The 22,549-nt window shown below is 50.5% G+C and overlaps 2 protein-coding genes across 2 annotated transcripts; one reads left to right on the top strand and one right to left on the bottom strand.

The window, feature by feature from the left end:
- Positions 1-1,135: 1,135 nt before the first annotated feature.
- On the bottom strand, positions 1,136-15,764 carry sidC (nonribosomal siderophore peptide synthase SidC). The gene is made up of 2 exons (XM_025679615.1): positions 15,079-15,764; positions 1,136-15,012 (listed from the first exon to the last, which is right to left on the bottom strand). The coding sequence occupies exons 1-2, from the start codon at positions 15,607-15,609 to the stop codon at positions 1,294-1,296; spliced, it is 14,250 nt and encodes a 4,749-aa protein (XP_025540401.1). The 5' UTR covers positions 15,610-15,764; the 3' UTR covers positions 1,136-1,293.
- Positions 15,765-18,312: 2,548 nt separating this feature from the next.
- On the top strand, positions 18,313-20,365 carry sidI (putative long-chain-fatty-acid-CoA ligase; the record flags this gene model as incomplete). The annotated part of the gene is made up of 5 exons (XM_025686737.1): positions 18,313-18,718; positions 18,776-19,073; positions 19,126-19,505; positions 19,562-19,891; positions 20,023-20,365. 5 exons carry the CDS (start codon positions 18,313-18,315, stop codon positions 20,361-20,363), a joined length of 1,755 nt encoding a protein of 584 aa, XP_025540400.1.
- Between the last annotated feature and the right edge of the window lie 2,184 nt (positions 20,366-22,549).

Raw genomic sequence — 22,549 nt, 5'->3', positions numbered from 1 at the left:
GTTTCACGATAGCAAGGTAATCGCCCGCCTTTGGATGCACAGCTTCCGTGATTGTTGTTGGCCTGGGCGAAATGCACGCCGTAGATGGAGAAGGCTGGCCGTACCCTGCCGCCCAGGCGAGTGGAGTCTCGAGATGCGCGTCGGGCGCATTTGGGTCTACCTTCTCCGCGCAGAGAAGAATTGCAGAGACCTCGGTATGACCGTTTCCGGCGGCCCACGAAAGAGGCGTTCTGTGCTGCGGATCATGGATGTTGGGGTTGGCGCCTTCTTGCAGCAGGCGGTTGCAGGGGTCTGGTTTGCCGTGTTGGGCGGCCCATATCAAGGCTGCGCTACCTTGATGGAAGATTTGGTGATGATAGAGAATGGGGTTAGCGATAGCGTACAGTATTTTAGATGTCTTGGCGAAAGAATTCACATCTTGCACCGATGGGAGAAGGAGGGTGGTGATGTAGAAGAGTAATTCGGCTGGGAGGGTTGGTAAAGACATGTTATCCAGAGGTGGGATAGGATGAGGACTAAGATCATGTAGGTACTTCAACGCAGGGAAAAGTTGTCTGGTTGTCTGCGGTGCCTGAAAAATGCCTCAAACATTAGGCACTCAACACCTAAGGTAGTATATACTTGTCGGACAAATTGGAGAGAGTGCCTCTTCATTTGTCAACAGGACACGCATGACATAGTCTGCCGCTAGATGAAGCCAACCTGAAGGCAAGGTGCATTGAATATAAGTGCCTATCTAATCTGTTATTCGTGCGAACTCGGTCTTAATTCAGGCAGCGCCCATTTCATTGTGATCGTATGTACTGGTTTCTACTCAGGCCTGAATCATACAGTTAGTTTCTTGGAGAGTTTACTACTTGACGCTTTGCTAATGATCGCGGAGCCAGTCAAGTAGGTGGGTATGGGAAGCCAAAGATAAGTATGATCAACCTTAGATATCAACGTTTCTCACGGCTTGAATCTCTATTCTCCTCTCCGGAAAATGCCTCAATCTGAATATATTTCATTGCTAGTCACACATCGAGATGCTTATTCTTTGTTCGCTGTAAATACTTACGGATAAATATTGTCATATATATGCACATGCAATATCAAGCCAAATACTATCAACAATAGAAGTGAATAAACCAAAAAACTAAAATCTATATGCATATGCAATCTCCCAACACAGAATCAAACTAGATCATGCATACGGAAAATAACAAAACAACAAAACCAGAACAAACAACAACATCATGCAATCTACATGACATCTATAAACAAATCTCATCTCCTCAACTCTAATATCATCGTCTATCCCAACATCCCCATAATCTTCTCAATCTCTCCCGCAATTTCATCAACAAGCTTATGCACCTCTTCAACACTCATAATACCTCCTTCAACTCGAACACCGAACCCGATTGAATCCGTCTTGGCATCTGGACCAACATCGATGAATATATTTCCTGACGGTAGGAAACCCGTATTCAGTGCCGATACGGCAGTGACTTCTTCAGCCAAAGGCTGTTCGGGAATGAAATCTGTAGGGACACCGATCCGCAACGGCGAGAAGAAGTCCTCTGAACCATCTGATGTGGTATTAGTGGTTTGCGTCCAGAGGAGGTTCACCCAGGTGTTGAAGAGGGGTTTCTCGGGTGAGATCCACTGGAGGATGTTGCGGAGGGAACTTTGTTCGTAGGAGACGCGTTCCGCGAGAGAGGCTTGGATGGCGCGAACTTGAGTGAGAAGGTCGGTGTCGATGGAGTTAGTGTTTGCGTTAGGGATGGTGAAGGGGTTGACATTCAGACAGGGTCCGGAGAGGTTCTCGATGTTGTTGAAGGAGGCAGAGCGACCGGCTTGGTAGAGACCCATTGTTGGGTTTTGGACGTCGGTGAGACGTGCGATGCAGCGCGCTATGGCGAAGAGAATGACGGTTTGTAGGCTGACATTGGAGGAACGGCATTTTGTCTCGAGCTGGGAGAGATCCTTGACCATTTCCCAGACTCCGATGAAGAGCTGGTCTGGGGTGGATTGAGTTTCGGTGTGAGTGTTGCGAATGATGGTAGGAGAGGCGTCACTGAGAGTAGTGTTCCAGTATTGCTTTTCATCAAGGTTCTGGAGAGAGCGCATTGAGAAATCGACGAATGCAGGGAATTCTGTGTTTGTTTCGGGACTTTGGCCATTATAGAGCTGTGCTAGCTCTTTAACGAACATCGGCATCGTCCATGCATCGTAAGCGGCGTGGTTTATGAGGACGAGGATGCAATCTCTGTCCCTAGCTTTCAGGAGACGGAGTCTGACGGGAGGTGTGTAAAGCGAGGATGGGTGGAGAGCCTCTTCTCTTGCTTGTGCTTGGGCTGCTTCGGAAGTTGGGCTAGAGGTCTCGATGACCTGGAACGTGCTTGCATCACGCACCGCCTGCTTGAGAACAATCTGCACTGCTTCCGATGAGGATGTAGCTGCAAAGCAGGTGCGGAGGATGGGATGTCTTTGACGGAGCTGGAACCAAGCTTCCTCAATCTTGGCACTGTCGATGCGCTCGGAGCAATCGTAAGCCCAGGCGGGTTCGAGCAGCTTCCGTCCGGACTTCAACCAGCTGACGAGGTGATAGAACTGGCCACCTAGACAAGGTAGAATTGCTTCGACGGAGTCCTTGCTGAGATTGAGCTGCTGTAGCACAGTTGCTTCCACCTCGGCATAGTTTTCAATGAGTGAACCCTGAGCTTGAATTGTCTTTTCGGAACTTGGCTGGAGACGTAGGCTGATACCACGGAGGGTGTTTCCCTGAAGGATGTCGGCTACCCCAATCTTCAACCCCTTCGATCGACAAATTGAAGCAATGCGGATAGCTGTGAGAGAGTCCAATCCAATATTGAAGATGCTAGTGTTTGGCTTAATATTGTCCACAGAAACTCCAGCGATCTCAGCGAGTACAGATTGGATGATGGCTTCATGGGGTGGTGCTTCGGGTGCTTCAATATTAGAGGCGAGCGACTGCTCAATGGCCAGCTTTGTCGGGAGTTCACCAAGGCCCTGTGGCACAATTGTAGCGCATCTGGTAGGATGCTCGATGATGTCACGGAACGCAATGGCAAATTCGTTCATGAGATGGTCAAGAGTTTCCTGGGAGATGTACCGGCCATTGCAAGTCGCTCGTGCTACAAGTCCATCGTGAGCATGGTCAACCTCAACGTTCAGCTTATATTCTGCCTGCGCCGCGTAGTCATCTGCTTCATAAGGCGTCCAAATCTGTTGTTCTTCTATGATACTGCCGGTGAAGTCCGCACTCTTTTGGAAGACGAATAGAGTATCGAACAGGACGGACGACGTACTGTTGTTAGCCTGCCTGAAGGAATTCTGTACAACTCTTAGTGGCGCGTTCTGATGGCTCTGCGAGTCGATTGTATGCTTTTGTAGACGCTGAGCCATGGACTTGTTGCTTAGGAATTTGGGCTCGAAAGAGACTCTCTGAGCAACTGTATTGAACATTGGCCCAAGGGTTCGTTCAGCACCTGCAACAGGTAGCGAGCGACCTGCAAGGACTTGTCCAAAGACAACATCGCGTTTTCCGAACACACCTGCTAGAACCTTTGCATATGTCAGGAGAGATACACTCTGCACGGTCACCTCCATTGCCTTGCAGGCATCCACTATGGCCGACAAGTCAAGGTCAATCCGGCATTCAGAAAGAAACATGCGGTCTGAAAATTCAGGATGAGGAAGCTCAGGAATTTCAGTCACTTCGTATCCGAGTAAGTTTTCTGTCCAGAACTCGCAAGCTTCTTCTTGACCGCTTAGTAGATGCTGGACAGTTTCCGAGAACTGTGGCCTTATCGGAAGACTGCTCTCTTCATAGCACACCGCAAGGTCTTCAAACAGGAAGGGAATTGAAGAACCATCATAGAGAGCATGATGCAGAACAATAACCAGTAGTCTGCCTTCAGGCTGATTGACTAGAGCAGACCGGATCGGTGGGACCTCGAAAGAGGCCTCTTCGCTGAAAGCATAGAGAGAGTCGACTTCAGTCAGAACACCGGCCCCGGAAGGCAATGTGAGCTCTTCCCATTGGAAAGGGGGGTTACTGTGTACGGCACCAATCCAGGAAGAACCAAGCTCAGCGATCAGGTGGAAGGATGTACGCAGAACATCATTGGCCTCGATGACTCTGAAGAGAGCCTCTTTCAGCCGGGTAGTATCGACCGAATCCTTCAACCTGATAATGTGCGGGTGAACGTAAACCTTTCCGCTTGAAGCAATTGTCTGCGTAATCATTCCCGACTGCAGGGGCGTAGTTTCGAACATTGTGGAGATCGAATCATCCTCTGCAAGGAGTCGGACCTGTCCGCCGTAAGTATCAACAGGAATACCGGTATTCGTCTTTCCGTGCCCATTGACGCCGTTCACCGGGGTACGAGAACGTGAAGTCTGCTCCACCTGCTGAGCCAAAGCTCCAATACATGAGAAACGCATAACATCAGCAGAGGAAACTTGAAGCCCTGCTTCACGTAGCTGACGCGCAAATTGGATCGCAGTCACTGAATCAACACCCAAACTCAAGAAAGAAGCACCTTTAGTGACTTCCGCCGAAGTCAATCCGCAAAAAGACATCGTGTATTCACGAATCGTGGTTTCCGTGTTAGACCACGTGGTATTGTCCCAGTGCACAGCAGGACGCGATCCAGATGTCGATGAGTGGGAGACGTTGAAGTCGTCTAGCGAAAGACTCTGACCCGCCGCAATGCTCGAGAGCACTGCGTCCATCTTCTCCATCAATTCATTTCCACTGTATGAGGACCCAAATGCAGATGAAAAGAAGCAGTTGAGCTGAACTGTGTCTAAGGAATGGTTGGCCTCGACTTCCACTGCCAACGGATACTCGGCAGGCATATTGCTGTCTAGTTCCTGCCACAGGCGGTGTTCTGGTGGCGCAGCAGTCCTGATGTATGAGAATAGACAGTCGAACAGAGGTGTCTCTGCATTAATCCATCTCTGTATGTGCCTCAGGGGAGTGTGCTGGAAATCAAGCGACCCTACAGTAGACTTTTGAACATCCGCTACAACATCATCAACTGTACTCAGGCTTGCGGTATTGAGACGACCGGGGACAGTAGTGATGCATGGCAGAAGTACCGAGGAGGCTCCGGGAACTGACACAGCTCTACCGGAAAGGACCAAACCGTAGGTCACATCTGACATACCAACAGTATCGGCCAGCAACAGTGCGAAGATTGCTTGCACCAAGGATGGTACAGTGGTCTGAAGAGCTGCAGAGCGGTGCTCCAGTTCAGAAAGCTTCACACCAAGCTTTCTATGTACGACAACCGGAGGCTCCATGGCATTGAAGTCAGCGCGGAAGGCTGTCGGATGGCATCCTTCCAGATAGCGGACCCAATGTTGCTTGGCCTTCTCTGAATCCTGACTATAGACATATTCAATGAAAGCTGAAGGTGAGCCTCTCTGCGTAATAGGTTGACCCGCATAACGTCCTGCAACATCCTCCATTAGCATCGTAAAAGATTCACCATCATAAAGTGCATGATGAATGTCGATGAAGAGGGCAAGCGGCTCCTTGGTTTCCGAGGATTTGGCTAGAAGGAACCGCACTGGTGGCACAGTGGCCATGTTTGCAATGATGTCCGCGGAGATATGCTTCTGTTGTGCCTTGTTATGCTCAATAGCTTCGTTCAGGTTCTCGTAATCTTCTTCCTTCCATTGAAACTGATGAGATTCAGTCGTGTAGACCACTTGTACCATTTGCTTCTCCAAGGGAGCGAACGAAGTTCTCAGAATATCGGTGTCATTAGAAACAGTCTGCCACGCAGACCTCAGCTTCTCAACATCGACACAAGCCTCGAGTTGAAGGACAACATGATTGACGTAGAGTTGTTCGCCTTCACTATTGATCGAGCGAGCAACCAGACCTTCCTGAAGCGGCAAGCAAGGCCTGACCGTAGCCACATCAGACGGATTGACACCAGGCGAGGGATGTTGGCGGTATTGAGCCTCAATATTGTGGAAAGCTTGACGTGTTTGCGAGACAGCATTCTCTGCTTCCGAAGAACCCTTGGGTAAGCGTGCAAGCTGCTCAATAATCGGATTGCTCATGACCATTGCTACTGTGGCCTCATAGCCGATTCGCCGGAGCTTAATCGTAAGTCCTATGGCACTTAGACTGTCGAGACCGATTTCGAAGATGTTTGTCATGGGTCCAACAATCGAAGGATCTGCCGAAACAACATCAAGGACTTCCTTGATAACAGCCTCTTCGTCGGCAGTCAAAGACCGCTCAACAATGACGCCGTCCTTACTTGCCGAGCTGTTGCCATGAAGAACAGTAGGCAGAGGAAGGCTGGAGAAAAGGTCATGTAGCTCTTTGAGGTTTGCCTTGCCTGACATCGGTGCCAATGGAATATAAGTGATGGGGAGAATAAGCTCGGGGACCATATAGCTCGGTAGCTTCCTCTTGCAAGTGTCTTGAAGTTCCTTGCCTAGCGTCGCAAAGTCGGACATAACGAAGGTGACATCTCCGCCCTTCACACGTTGACGGGCTTCAGAACGCGCGATGAAAGAGATAAGTTGGACTCTCGAAAGTCCAGGGTGTTTGGCCACGGTCGTGACAACGTCAACGCCAACAGTCGACGAAGAGCGAAGCACTTCAGATACCTCACCGAGCTCTAGCCTTTGACCGCGAATTTTGGTCTGGTCATCGCCACGCCCAAGATACTCGACCGAGTCGTCTGGCATCATGCGTCCCATATCACCAGTCCGGTACATCTTCTCACCATTAGGTCCGGTGACGAATCCAGTGGCATCTGGCCTGTTGAGGTAACCCCTTCCAACGAGATCCCCAGAAAAGCACAGCTCTCCAGCCTGGCCTCTTAGAGCATAGTCGAAGGTACCGGGGACAAGGACATGAGTTACACAGGCTGCTAGCGGAGGTCCGATATTGCGCAAGTTTGTGTCCTTTCCGACAGGAGCGAATGTGCAGCCGATAGTTACCTCGGTCGGGCCGTATGCGTTGACAAGCGCCATGTGTGGTGCTCCTGCCCATGTGTCCAACACCTTTTGTGAAATCTTTTCACCACCAACAGTCATAAACTTCAACTTGGGACACTGCTCTGGCACGATGTTTGCCTGATCCACAAGAGACGGTACCAGACTTGCATGAGTGATATCCCACTTGGACAAGGTTATACCAAGATCATCCAAGATCATCATCCTAGGAGCTGTAACAGTAGCCATCCCATGGCGCCAAGGGAAGAGCATTTCCAACAGATGGGGATCGAAAGCTCGACTGGCCTGCGCGAGATATCTTCCAGTACCGCCCAACTCAAACGTAGCGGGGGCATGCTGGCCTGTGAACACCGAGATCGACTCGATGAAAGATGAAAGGTTGCCTCGAGTCACCATAACACCCTTCGGTTTTCCTGTCGAGCCTGACGTGAAAAGAAGATATGCCAGATCATTGGGATCGGAATTATAGTCTTGATCTTCCGTTGACATCGTAGCGAGTGAACCCAAGAGCTCTGGGTCGTCAATAGTTATCACGCAACATCCCTCGGGGGTACTGTCGAACGTGCTCAAGAATGCCGTTTCGGTGAAAACAATAGGGCAATCGCTATCATTGATGAGGAAAGCTTTGCGATCTGCCGGAAGGTTTTCTTCGATGGGAAGGTAAGCATTTCCTGACTTGAAGATACCGATGATGATGGGATAGGAGGGTAGGTTTCGTCCAATGCAGACACCGATCATCCTGTTCTTATGACCAAGAGATGCTAGGTAGGCCGCAACACGGTTTGCTTCAGAGTTCAATTTACCAAAGGTCATAGCTTCCTTCACTATCCCGTTTGAGGAGATTTCGCTGGCTACCTCAACGGCAGTCCATTCAGGGTGCTTCTTTGCATACACCTCTAGCCAGTGCGTTGGGCTTAGTCGAACAGATTTCACTACGTCATCGTTGACAGGCTGGTCCGATAGCGACCGTAATGGTGAAGGAAAGCGGTTGATGAGACTCGCCAGGGGCTGATCTGGAGATGCCAGCATTGAAGTGATAAGCCCGTCGATCTGACGAATGAACAGTGACAACTGTGACCGACACATCATGCTGCTGTCCGCAGTTGCTTCGAGGACTATAGAGCCATCCATGTGTTGAAAAACGTTCATGGCCATGGGATGCTCAACGTGCAGCCCAACCTCATCTTCGAGTTCGCGCCAAATGTTAGGCTGAGCGACGTTTGCACCCTCTTCTTTCGCAGCGTGGAAGTTGAACACTGCTGGATACAAGGCCTCGCCCCTGGGTGTCTTGAGGATCTTCCGGACCTCGCGAGCATGGATATGGCGATACTTCCAGGACTGAACAGAAATGCGATGTTGCTCAGTAAGTAGTTCACGAGTGTTTCCAGTTGGATGGAACGGAATAGGTACAACGGATATGAGGGGTCCGATACAGTCATCAAGGTCAGCATGCAGCACTCTGTCAGAGAGAGTCTCCGCAAAGACTGTCGCTGGGAGACCAAGGTAAGCCAGCGAAACATAGGCCCAGGCGGCTCGGATAATCGAGGCAATGGATGAGACCCCAAGTTGGGCTGCAAACGACTGCAGATTGCCAACAGGCTCCGTTAACGGTACCTCTTCCGTAATCAAGATATGCTTGGGGGATTCGCCTGGCTGCAATCTCTTTCCAGTAAGATCGGGCCACACTGGCGCATCAAGTTCTGCAAATTTCTTGAGTTCGGTTTGCCAAAAGTTTCTGGTCTCCTTGCTTCTGTTTTCTCCTGGTAAGACGACCGAGAGAGCATCGGTGAGTTGATGTCTCTGAGGAGGTTTATAAGCATAAGCGGATCGCACATCATCCATAATGAGTCCCAGCGAAGGCTCATCATGGATTGAATGGTGGAGAGTGAGAATCATGAGCTGCTTTTTGCCTGTGTCGAATACGGTAACAGCCCATGGGGGATATCTGAAGTAGTTCTTCTGGTGTTTGGTCATGATCTTCTCGATCCGGTCGTCCCGAAGCTCTACCAACTCCTGCTCTGAACAGTTGATGTATTCCCAATCCACATCGGGTAAAGTGTAGATGATTTGCAAGATAGAGAAGTCGAGTTTTCCTTCAGAATGGCTTTTCCCATCATCAACTTCCGCAACAGGGATGAAGCCGGTTCTCAGAGCTTCCACCTTCTGGCTCGTTGCAAGCCAAGCCTGCTTCATTCGCGTCGCATCCACCGAGCTGTCAAGTAAAAAGAAGTGATTGCTCCAATATCTGTTGTATGTACCCATTGTCTCACTGAGAAGACTTTCCTGGATCGTGGTCGCGCGCACAGTTATAAATCCCTCTGGTACTTTGCTGACTGTGGCTGTGTGCCAGGTGTCATGGAACGCCCTAACGTTGAAGGTTTCGCAGGTAGACTTTTCCAGGACGGTGGATGAGGAGGCCAGCTGGACGAGATCCTGGACAGTTACACAGTTTAGGACCTCCACCACAGACAATTGATGACCGGCCTCCTTGAGTCTAGAGGCAAGCCGAATTGCGCGAATAGAGTCGATACCCAGACTCCCTAGGCGGCTGGACTTTGTGATGATCGACTGGGAGATATTGGCCAAGGTAGAAATCATTTCTACTACCCGGTGTGTTATCGACGCAGTATGCTGGTCCTTAGAGTCCTCTGCAGAAGGCTTGGTCTCTGGGTTCATCTCCTTCTCCCACCCATCGATATCCACAGAGGCATAGGCAGCTTCCAACGCCCTGCGATCGGTCTTGGCAGATGATGTTCTCGGGATGTGCGACACCACCAGGTATACGGATGGTATCATGTGGTCGGGTAGAACGCTTTGTGCTTGTTCGCTGGCAGCACGAGCGATCTCGAGCGCCGTCTCATCGACAACCAAGAGCTGCTTGTCATCGGTCTGTGTAGCCTTCGGTGCAGAGAGGAAGGCGACCACGACCTTGTTGGGTCGGTCAGGACGGTTGAGAATGAGCGTCTCAATATTCTCCACCAAGGGATGGCAATCGCCGAGTGAGAAGCTGATCTCGCTGAGCTCCACTCTGATACCTCCGAGCTTGACCAAGTCATCAACACGATTGATGTACTCCAGGGATCCGTCAGCAAGCATGCGAACCAAGTCTCCGGTATAGTACACCATCTGCCCAGCCTCTTCGTTCCAGACATACTTGGCTTTAGTGACATCCTCTTGGTTCAGGTAACCCGGAGAAAGTTGTGGCCCACCAAGCGCCAACTCGCCGACAGCATTCTTCATGATGAGCCGCTGCTTGTTGGTCACGAATACAGACACACTATCCATCGGCCAGCCAATGTTCGCACTCTTAATACTTTTGTGTTCGTTTCCAAACTCTCTTATCGTAGAAACCACAGTCACTTCGGCAGGTCCATAAGTGTTGAATGCTCTCATATCGGTACCCCATTCGTCAGCCACAGGTTGGGTCAGCTTCTCACCAATCATAGTAATCACCTGAAGCGTTGGGCACGATTTCCGGGAGACTCCCGCCGAGAAAGCTGGAGTCAGGTGCGCGTGTGTGGCATTAGTAATGTTCGCAAGCTTGGAGAACGAACCAAGCATGATCTCTCTCGAGGCAGAGATAAGGACTCCTCCTACACCCCAGGTGTAGAAGATGTCCTGGATTGAAACGTCGAAGGTGTACTGCGAGAACTGCAAGCAACGTACCCCGCCAGCTACATCAGTCGGAATATCCTTCTGGAGTGACCTCATACTCGAGACAGCCGAAGAATGCTTTATCGGGACACCTTTCGGTGCTCCTGTTGTACCGCTCGTCCAGATGAGATACGCCATGCCATCGGGAGTAGTCCGGTCCTTAGACGCACTCTCTACCACTCCGTTTACATGGATGGGTTCGTCGATGGTGAATTTTCTCACGTCAATCGTCTTGACACCAACGGGAATCGAACCATCTGGCTGCTCTCCATCTACACTGGATACCAGAAGGATTGCCGATCCGGTACGTGCAATAAGGTCGTGGCGACGTTGTGCAGGAGAGAGCGTATCGATCGGACACCAAGCACCGCCAGCTTTGAGAATGCCGAGAATGGCAACATACAAGGCCGGGCTCTTCTCGATACAAATGGGTATCGGCGAGTTTGCAACTCGTGCGCCAGTTTGAAGCAGGTGTTCTGCGAGTTTGTCAGCCAAAGCGTTGAGCCCGGCGTATGACCACGTGATATTTCGCGGATTGTTCTCGTCGTCCAAGTCATACTTGAAGATCAAGGCAGGATCTTCTGGATGGGATGCTGCATGCTCTTCAAACTGGTGATGAAGAAGTGCTCCGTCCAGTACTTCGGGAGCGATAGACGGATTGGAGTTGAAGCTAGACTTCAGTCCAGTCTCCGTTTGAGATGGGGCATCTTGAAAGCTATCATCGGGCTGCTCTAGTATGTAAGCGACAATGTCAGACATCTGCCAGAGCATCATTTCGGCCGAGTTGTGATCAAGCAAGGCATCGTTGAAGCTGGCCCTGAATGTCAAAGATCCATTGGCAGCCGGCCATATCTCTATCATAACTGCAAAATCGTTTGCCATTGCCGGGTGGTCGACCGAGCTCCAGAGACCACTAACACTGGAGCCAGCGTTGAAGTCTTGGTAGGCGATGAGAGTATCGTATGGAAGCCGGCCATCCGCCGTTACTAGCGATCCTAGCCGAGGCTGTAGGTGAGATAGTGTCTTTGCATTGAAGGTTGTCAGATGGCGCGCGACCGAGCGGTTTGTCCATGGTTTTTGAGAGTCTTGTTGAATTTGGCTCAGGGAAAGTCTGATCGGGACAGTGGTGAATGTCGGACCAACGCAGGCTTCTGAGTCCACGTCAAGTCTACCGGATACAACACTGCCCATGACTACGTCCTGGGCGGGAGTCCCAGTGTAAGCCAGCAGAATAGACCCCCAAGCAGCTTGGAGCACCGAAAGCGGTGTTGAGCCGATGAGTTTGGACTCCCTTTTCAAGCGGTCGTAGCTTGTGCGAGCCGTAATCTCCACACACCCGGTCTTCTTTGTTGACGGGGTACGGTAAGACGTGGCAGAAGGGAACCAGACAGGAGAATAGCTTTCCAAATGCTGCTGCCAGAATTGGGCGGTTGCTGCATGGTCAGCCTGAAAATGATGCTTCACGAGGTGCTCGAGAGAGACGCGCTGTGCTGGCGGGTTCCCTGTATACACGGAAGACACATCCTCCAGCAAGAGCTGTAATGATCCGCCATCGAAAATACCATGGAACATGCTTAGGATAATCCGAGTAGATGTAGGAGACGTAACCAAAGACAGTCTCCAAGGTGGCGTGTTGAGCTCGATTGACTCCTCTGCTTCCCGAAGGGCCTGCTGTATAGTATTTTCTTCAGAAGACTGCTTCGTGGCATGGTAGGTATTCCACATTGTTCCCGAGACTGCTGTAGGAGCAAGGATACACTGTGCAAATGGTGCCATATCATCGTCAAGCCAGCAGAAAACAGTCTGAAAGGAATCATAGCTTGCAATGACAGTTTCCCATGCAGTTTTGATACGATTGATGTCCACTCCCGGTTCGAGTGGCAAAACTGAATGATATATGTATGAGCGAGTCGCAAAAGCTGCGTCGGATGAGCTGCGCAGAAAACTAGTCAATATGCCAGACTGTGTTGCGGTTGTTGGAAGCACCCTTCGGATCTTCTCAGGGGCCATGCCCAGTCTTTCAGCGCAAACTGAATGGTTCCGATCTTGGAAGGCTGAAAGAGTGTGCTGGAGGGTCTCATCCGAGCCATTGACCTGTGGAGTACCATTTAATTGACGTTGTTGAGCGACAATGTTAACCAATGCCTTGGGGGTTCCGGACTGTAGAACGTCACCAACCGACAAACCGTCTATAGAATGGTCCCTAAGCTTCTGCAGGAGCCGCATTGCGCCCAAACTATCAATACCCAGTGAATAGAGGTCGGTTCCAGGCTTGATGGCAGAAACAGTCTCATCCGTTGCCTCCGCAATGAGGCCAATCACAAGTTGCTGGATGGAGACTAAGTTTTCATCATTCGGGGTATCCCAGTCATCGTGAACCCCATTTGTTTCTGCAGGCTTTGATTTAGGTGCAGGATATAGTCTGATATCGCCCCCAGATCCCTGCTGCAGCCTTGCGGTTACCGCTTTGCGATCGACTTTCCCGGCACTGGACCTAGGGAGAGCATCGAGGAAAACGTAAGCAGACGGACACATGTAAGCTGAGAGATGTTTCACAGAATTCTGATGTGCCTCCCGAATAATTTCCTCTTTCTCTGCTTCACTGCTGTCATTTGCAACAAGGCATGCGACGATCTGCTCACTTCCCTGAACATTAGCATCGCGTTTGGAGACCACGGCTACAACTTCGTTGGCACCCCGTACAGTCTCAAGGACTGATTCGATCTCGCCTAGTTCGAGCCGCCGACCGCTAATCTTGACTTGGTCAGACGTAATACGACCGAGAAATTCAATGATCTGAGAACCAGACTCGTCCCAGACCATCCGCGCCATGTCACCAGTCCGGTACAAGCGACCAAACTCGTCACTATCAACGAACGCTTTTGCGGTTTCTACCGGACGGTTGAGATAACCCTTGCTGAGCTGCGGGCCTCCAATTGCTAGTTCACCGGCAAGACCGGCAGGAACCGCTCGAGGCTCACGGCTGTTGGGGTCGAGAACGAACATTGAACAGGTTGCCAGCGCCTGGCCAATGATAGAGCAGCGGAGAGAGTGGCCAAATGGCGCCATGTAAGTACAGGCGATTGTTGCTTCAGTCGGGCCGTAGGTATTGACCAACATCCGTGAGGGCTCGGATGCTGTAGTTTCTCCATTTGCACCAGACTTTGCGGAGAAGTTCTCGATGACGGTTCTATTGAGCTTTTCACCGATGCACCAGAGGTATTGAAGAGTAGTTAGCCGTTCCGGCCGAAGAAGTGCAGCCAAGCTAGGCGTAGCCATCATCACAGTTGCTCTGGCTTCATTGATGGTTGCTTCCAGATCAGTCAGCGTCAAGCTCCGGTCGGCAGAGCAGAGAGTAGCACCGCAACCCAAGGTTACAAACACCTCCGCTAGGGACGGGTCAAAGGTCGGAGCACAGAATTGAAACCACCGGAAATCATCGGTTTTTTCTCCCGGGATAGGGACTTCGGTAGTATGAGCTTCAATGGAGCAGGCGGCAGCTAGGTGACTGATCTGAACACCCTTCGGCTTTCCGGTAGAGCCGCTGGTGAATAGGAGGTATGCAGTTTGGTCGTGCTCGATGTCCAACTGATCCAGGGACTCGCAGTGGTCCGAGGACTCTGGCTGACCATCTCGCAAGCTCTTCCATCTTGAGGCCTCCGCTACGTCAACCCAAACCTGCTTGACGGTCGAACCGACGCTAGCATCGCACCATGGCCCAGAGACAGGCTCTGGAGTATTGCCAAGTATAATCGGACAATCGATGTCTTCTAGGACATCTCGAACCCGTTGTACCGGTGCATCCTGGGGAATCGGAGAGAAAGCGAAACCAGCCTTGAGAACGGCGAGATACGTAATGTAAAGTTCCGGGCATGATGGCATGTAGACAGGGATGATGCGTCCATAGTCGGCGGCGTTCCTTGCCAATAAGAGGGCCCGAATATGTACAGCAAGGGTAGTGGCTGCTTGATTAAGTGCGGAATAAGTAAGAATGCTGTGTTCTGCCGCAGCCGTGGCAGAAGGCAAAGAATGAACAAAATCCAGCGCTATGGCATCAGGCTTTCGACGGGCCCAGCCCTCGAAAGCGACATGGAGAAGATATTGTTTGGAATGACCAGACTCGGGAAAATCAACTTGGTCCGTCTCTCGCGAAGGGGGTATCATAAGGGGAGGGAAATTCAAGACTGAAGGAATGGGCGACGGAGCGTCGAAGGAAAGGAAAGTGATTGAGTCTGCCAATTGTGTCGCAAGGATCCTGAGTAGCTGATCCACTGCCGGCTGAGGTATAAGGCGAGTCGGATAGGCAAAACTGATTTCGAGGGTATCTTTCGTGGTGGTGGGTCGAATAAATGTTGTGAAGGCCTAGCAACAGCAGCACGTTAGTCAGATTGGGCAGTCTCCGCGTTCTTGCATGGGCAAAACACTTACACTGTCTCGAACTCCAACAAGGGGTTGTTGCTCGCCATTTTCAGGACTGACATACAAGCCCAAGTCCAGAGAAAACTGTACCTCTCCCTCATCTGCGTGTTGTTCACTGTCTTCGCGGAAATCGCAACGCGGTTGTTGCCCCTCTTCCGCGGCCAGCACGGAAGCCGAAATGACCCCGCGCAACAGATCGGACTCGCTGGCGATGCTTGACTGACGCGACACGAAGAAGGCGACATCCTCCAAACCAGTCAGACGAGAGATAAAACGGGCGTAGCCTTCGATCAGGCTCTTTGCGACGTCGCGGAAGTCGGCGCTGCAGGTAAGCTCGACGGATGGGCTGATCGCCGCCTTATCGGCCACGGCCTTTCCCACAACATATTGATCGAGCGTATCCAGGGCAGGAACTCTGGTGACAGGGACGACTGGAGCAGCCATAATAGGGTGAATGCCATTCATGTTAGGGGAGGGAGACTTGCTCGCGAAATCGGATGAGCATTCGGACCCCTCAGTGGGCGGGAATGTGACTGTCATTGCTTTTAAGTGTATCACGAGCGGGGTCGTCACGCACCTGCGAAGGGGGAGCAGCGAGCTCGTCTTATTCGACCACAAAACTCCAAAATGTTGACTGCTCCAAAGAATGAGCGACTGCGGTCACCGACGGGATCATAAAGGAAAGCAGCTTAATTATGAGTGTCGCACAGAGACACTTTTTCAACGCAGGAACTGTGCAGGTCACAAACCATTCATCGTCATTGGCAGTGGGCCCGGGGGGTATGTACCACGCACGGCCATTGGGCGAGGGGGGTAAGCAAGTGGGGGGGAACAAGATTCAAGGCTTCAAGGCTTTGGCGGTCGAACCGTGGGCGGTATTGGGATGTGCAGGAGAGTGGCCGGGCGGGATTCCAGCCTAATCCTGGCTCGGGCGGTGCGCGCGGAAAACCACACGCGCCTCGGTCCTTCTGATTTGGCGCTCGGTGGGGGTTGCCGCCGGTCCGGCCATTTCTCCGACTTTCGGACAGGGATTATCTGATTAGATCATCTGATGATCTGATTAGATCGGTATCGTCATGACCGGTCCCGTTCGTCTCCAATACGCCGCTGTAACGAACCGACCCAGACTGGCCCAGGGTATTCTGTTTTGCAAAACAGTGATCGATGCAGCACAGGGGATCCTTGCCCGGAGCAGTCTGCATAGATCTCTGTACGGCTACAGCCGACATTGCTGCTTTGGGATGATGATTGGCACCTTTTGATCAGCACGCGTGGTTCTAGCCCATGTCTATTTAAGCACCTGCCACGCCTAATGCCGATGAGCTGGTGGCCTAGGACCTCGGGCCCCTCGCCGGTTGAGTACGTACCTGGAGGGGTTCCTCTATGCTGTATGAGCTCCCCTCATGCTGCATACATAGCTCTTCGCTTTCATGGTCCGGATCCACCCTGATGACTCCAACTGCTCGAGCAGCTAAAAGTAGGTGTACTTTGTATGGGAGGGATATTATCTGATCCGCGGTGGGGAATAGAAGGCAGCTGGTTCTCCATATGGTGGTGCCATGGGAGATTTCTTCTGCCTGATCATGGGGCACTTGGGTCTTGATGATAAGGTAATGAATTGTTAGAGACTGAGACCAGATTAAGAGGTAGCGGTGACGATTCAGGGTCCAGGCGATCCTTCCGAATTGAAGTAATGAAAACCGATTCCGAGAGACACATGGAAGCGGAAGTACTCCGCTAGTTCAGCTCCATAATGTTGCTGCTGTTAGTGCTAGCAGGCTGGATGCCGGGTAGGGGATCGGATGTTGCCGGTAGATGCATCCCGATACAGCTCAAGGTTTGCGTAGCACCTTGGCTTTGGAGATTATCGCTGCGCATTCGGAGACAGTCATTATTTCTGGTACAGATAGGCCGATAGTAGGAATTTGAGAAAGTGCAATGGTCGGACACGCCTTCATTTTATCTGCTAGATGCTGGAAGCGGAGTCCAGTTCAGCGGGACCGTTTTAATCTGCATAATGCGGGCTGTTATAAGTTCCCGTCGGTGTACATTCGGATATATATATGAATTAGTGTTAGGCCCGTATCGAGGGCATGACTCAGATTCTAATATTTCTTCACATCCCCTGCAGTCCATGGCTGCTCTCATATATAACAGACGCATCGTATCGTACTTAATGAGATTAAAAGTTTGGCACGAACGTTCAATTCCTTCCAAGTCGGGCAGAGGAAGGCTGAAGAGCAAGTGGAGCGACCATAATATATTATAGTGCCAGTCCCGCGCCTAAAATTTCTCGTTCATGATGCAATGGACAAAGGTAGCAAGAGTCGCACTAGAAATGGCGTCTAGCAAGGCGCTGGTGCCTAACAGCATTCGTGACACCTACCTCGCAGTAGGGGAATGTTTCAAGTTATGAAATTACGACATTCATTCAAGCCAAATAATAATCATAAAGCCTATTCAAGCAAGATGCAGTAGCAGCTTTCCCGATAGTTGGTCTGGGAAAGTAAGGGACACTCCTAACAGCGTACTAAATGCATGATCGGTTGTATAAGCCAGCAGTCAGCAGCAAGTCACCAAAACCGGATGGAACTAACACGATCAGGTCGGACAGCGCTTTGGGAGGGGAGGACAAATAATGCTACAGGGGGAGGGATGGTGGAACGGGTGGAAAAGCAAAGCCCTGAACAGAGTTTTGCAGTCCCCAGTTAATATCCACCCGCGTTATCTGATCCGGGCTTCGTTTCCAGCACACGCCAGAACACGGAAGCGATGGCATCAGCAGCGGCCTTAAGCGACGCTACGGCAACGCTACTAGTTAGTTTCTGCACCGCTCAGGACTCCTTGGCCGGTAAAATCGGGTTGTAGAATGGCAGGATTCCCGGCAATTCCCCCCTCCTCCAATGCACGCAGTGGTCATTGTCACACCCTGCAAATAAATATCTCAATGGGAAATTTTCTGACTGGGTCTAGGAGTGGAGATGACACCCGCCAGCTTTAGAGTAAAAGTTGCCTTATTGGGTACCGACAGCCGAAACGGCCAAGTTTCGGAACCACAGGAAGACGGATTCATCCTGTTGCAGACTAGTCGCAGGCAAGGAAAGGCCTGGAGTCGCGTAGGAGCGGGTACCGAGGTATGCCAGAGGCAGATAATATAAGTCTGGGACGAGATGCCCCGATCTGATAAGATCCCACGAGTTTTGCCCTGTCTCTCTCTCCCCTCCCCCGGCAAAAATATTCATCATGGCGACTGTCCGGCGTCTTCAGCAAACCCTTTCCCACTTCCAACCGCCCAAACCGACCCAGAAACTCTCAATTGTCCATGGTCCGACCGAGCCGGCTCTCCTGGACATCACTCTGGGTGAGCTTTTAACTCTGCAAAGCCTTCAGTATGGCGATTATGAGTGTTTGGTCTTCCCCTGGACGGGAACCCGCTGGACCTACTCTAACCTGAATGCGGAGGCCAACCGACTGGCTCGTGGTCTTCTGGCCATGGGCATTAAGAAAGGCGATCGCATTGGTGTTATGGCTGGTAACTGCGAGCAGTACATCTCTGTTTTCTTTGCCGCGGCCCGAGTAGGAGCCATCCTGGTGGTTCTAAACAACACTTACACACCCAGGGAGCTCTACTATGCGCTGGATCACACCGGTTAGTAGAGCTGATTGCGCGCATTCAGTAAGGTAATGCTGATTCGAATAAATCTAGACTGTCGCGTGGTATTCATGACTCCTCGCATTGGTCGTCACACGCTGGAAGACGTGTTGGCCGAACTGGGCCCACAGCCAAAGCAGAACGGCAAGTCGGCCGCGCTGGAGGAGATCGTCATTCTGCGCGGAGAATACCAGAACTTCAGCACCTACCACAATGTCATTCAGCGGGGAGAGAAGCTTCCTAACTCTGCTTTGCCGGATCGCGAAGCCGAATTGCGACCCGACGATGTGTGCAACCTTCAATTCACAAGCGGATCGACCGGCAACCCCAAGGCCGCCATGCTAACCCATCAGTAAGCCATTATTCCTGCACCTGTAGCATGGTTTGAGATCTAACTCCTCTAGCAACCTGGTCAACAACTCTCGATTTATCGGCGACCGCATGGACCTTACCTCCTTCGACATTCTGTGTTGCCCTCCGCCCCTTTTCCACTGCTTCGGACTAGTTCTGGGTATGCTCGCGGTCGTCACCCACGGCTCTAAGATCGTCTTCCCCAGCGAGACATTCGACCCTAAGGCTGTTCTCCACGCCATCTCCGACGAGAAGTGCACTGCGCTTCACGGTGTTCCCACGATGTTCGAAGCGATCCTGAGTCTCCCCAAGCCCCCCAACTTTGACACCAAAAACCTCCGCACGGGTATCATCGCCGGCGCACCCGTTCCTCGTCCGTTGATGAAGCGACTTTTCGAAGAACTCAACATGACCCAATACACCAGTAGTTATGGTGCGTTCTCCCCATTCCATCTTCTATTGTTAATAGCGCCCGCTAACACCATCTAGGCCTGACCGAAGCCTCCCCCACCTGCTTCAACGCCGTCACGACCGATACCATCGAGACGCGCCTCACAACCGTCGGCAAGGTGATGCCGCACGCGCGAGCCAAGATCATCGACACACAAGGCAACATTGTGCCCGTAGGCGAGCGCGGAGAACTCTGCATCGCAGGGTATCAACTGACAAAGGGATACTGGAACAACCCAGAGAAAACCGCGGACACGCTAGTCACCGACGCAGATGGCACCACGTGGTTGAAGACTGGAGACGAGGCGATCTTCACCCCGGAGGGACGTTGTTCGATCACGGGCCGATTCAAGGATATAATCATTCGAGGTGAGTGCTATTTCTATTCCTTCCAAACTTTGTGCATTCCATTTTGCATACTATTTGCAACCCCACCATACCATACATACATACATACATACATACTACTGGTATACTAACCATGATACACTCAAACACAGGTGGAGAAAACATCTACCCATTAGAAATCGAAGAACGCTTGGCGGCTCACCCAGCCATCGAAGTTGCGTCGGTGATCGGCATTCCCGACGCCAAATACGGCGAGGTAGTGGGTGCGTTCATTGCCGTGGCGGCAGGATACGAGGATAAGAAACCATCCGTGGAGGAACTGCGAAATTGGACGCGAGAGACTCTGGGTCGGCATAAGGCGCCGCAGTATGTGTTTGTGTTTGGAGAGGAGGGCGTAGATCGCACGGTGCCGGTGACGGGGAGTGGAAAGGTGCGAAAGGTGGATTTGCGGAAGATTGCGGCGGGAGTGTTGGAGAGGAGGGGTGGTAACTAGCGATGTGTATGAATTCTTATAAGTTGGATAATTTGTATATAGATTGATTGAATACCCAGAATGATTCACAGTTATAGAACAGTTTAACAGTCACAGCTTTCTACATTCTACAGATACTACCCTGGAATGATCATCAGGAACGAGATCAAAAACATGAACTGACCTGCAGCAGATCAAACATGCATACTGTACAACACGCACAGCAAACACAAGAAATCGGAAACAATAACCAACCCCCACTAACCCAGGCAAACTCTACTTAAAACCTAAAGCCGTACTCAAGACAATCCCAACCAACCAACAGGTCAACATCATAGATTGAGAAAGATGGAAGAAGAATCAGATTAGATAATCGCATCATCTAATCTGATGGAAGAACACAAAAAAAAAAGAAAGCGAAAGAAAACGGCGACGCGTCCTGACTCTTCGGTTCCAGTCTGCCCCACCACACCTTTTCCCAAACAAATATTATTTGTCTTGGCACACACACAAACACGAGCACAATTAATTTGTTGTTGGTGGTTCTCCACTGCTCATTTACGAGCTGCAGAAAAAGGGCCGGTTTCGGGGGAGGATTTACCCACTCTAAATTCTATTTGCACGAGTTGGAGTGGCGATAGTGCAATATGGAATGTGAGAACTGTCTATAGTGCTTGAGTCAGGGACAATGTTCATGTTCTCTAGATAAATAATATGCTATGTTATGCTTGACCATGCAGTAAATATTAATGTGTGCGAAGTAATTCCTCAACCAGGGTAGATTTGTAATGAGCGGGACAGGAGATCCACTCAAGTGCTCATGCCATGCCATGCCAGCCATGCCAGCTATGCCAGCTATGCTGTGGATATTAATTCGGCCTAGACTAGGGAAGCTGTGCGCACTGCATGGTGCATACTGCAACTGCATGAGGTTTTAGCCGAGTTAACTCCATGCTGCGGAGTTTGGCATGGAGTGGGCTCGCAAGATAGAGCTGGGTTTGGATCTAATCTAATCAGAAGATGCAAGAGCATCTAATCTATCTTCATCTTGAGCTGACATTCTCAACGGTGATATTACCATTGAGTATCACTGTTATTGTTTTTATCTAAGGACTTCACATAATGATAGTACAATAAATGTAACTTGGCCGCTAAACATGGTGTGCATACAGAGATTCTTAATGAAATCACACATGAGATGCCCTTCACACACCACCATCACCTAACCTGTAAAGTACACAGAGCCCTCTATAACCCTCGGAGACCCCTGCAACTACCCTATAATCAAAAAAGAAAGCATACTTCCATTCCATTTACAAAAACAGTCCTCAAATACACCCAGTCACCCTCCCAAACATACGTATCTAACCCGTTCACAAACCCGTAAACAAAACAAGTAATTCCCAAACAATACCGTAACTAAACCCCCCAATACGCGCCAAGACGTAATGATCATCGGACGACCATACCCTTTTCATCATTCGATATTTACTATTCGCCATGACCGAGGATTTTTCTCACTGGCGCGCTAACCTTTGATTTTTAGTTTTTTAGTGTCTCGTGGGATGCTAGACAATGGATTTTATTATGTCATAGGGGGGTGGAGGGGGGAAAGTATTTGCATGTGGTTGACGCTAATCATCGACACTAATTTGCTTTGTTTGCTACTATTTCTGAATGTTAGTATTATTTCATTTACATACATTTATATGCTATGTACGCACAGTTCATAGATGTACTTTGTATACTATACCTATACCTATACCTACAGATATCCAGCTACAAGAATACTATTAGACACACACACACACACACAATAAACCACCTCAAGATCCTCACAAAGCACAATGACTCACAAGCCTGCCAGACCGACAAGCAGAACACGACCCCAACCCAGCTGACCCAACAAAAACCCCACTAACACCCAGTGATCCCATCCCAAGTACTTACTCCATACACGTACATATGTACCTAACCTGCATCATGATCCATCCCCTCATCCCTAAGTACCCAGCATCCAACACCACTAACCAATAACATCCCACCTAATACCCCCTCCTGCACGGTCATCAATAATCCCAAGAAACATAACTGGCCCAAACCCCCAACTAAGTCGAAACTAAACCTGCAGATTCTCTGCAAAGTAAGTAAGGTAAGTAAGTGGGTGGATCTACACCCTCTCATCTCATCTCACACACATCATACTA

This window comes from Aspergillus costaricaensis, assembly GCF_003184835.1.
Source record: "Aspergillus costaricaensis CBS 115574 unplaced genomic scaffold BO79scaffold_13, whole genome shotgun sequence".
Taxonomy (NCBI): Eukaryota; Fungi; Ascomycota; class Eurotiomycetes; order Eurotiales; family Aspergillaceae; genus Aspergillus; species Aspergillus costaricensis.
Note: the sequence above shows the minus strand (reverse complement) of the source record. Positions and strands in the feature narration are given on the sequence as shown.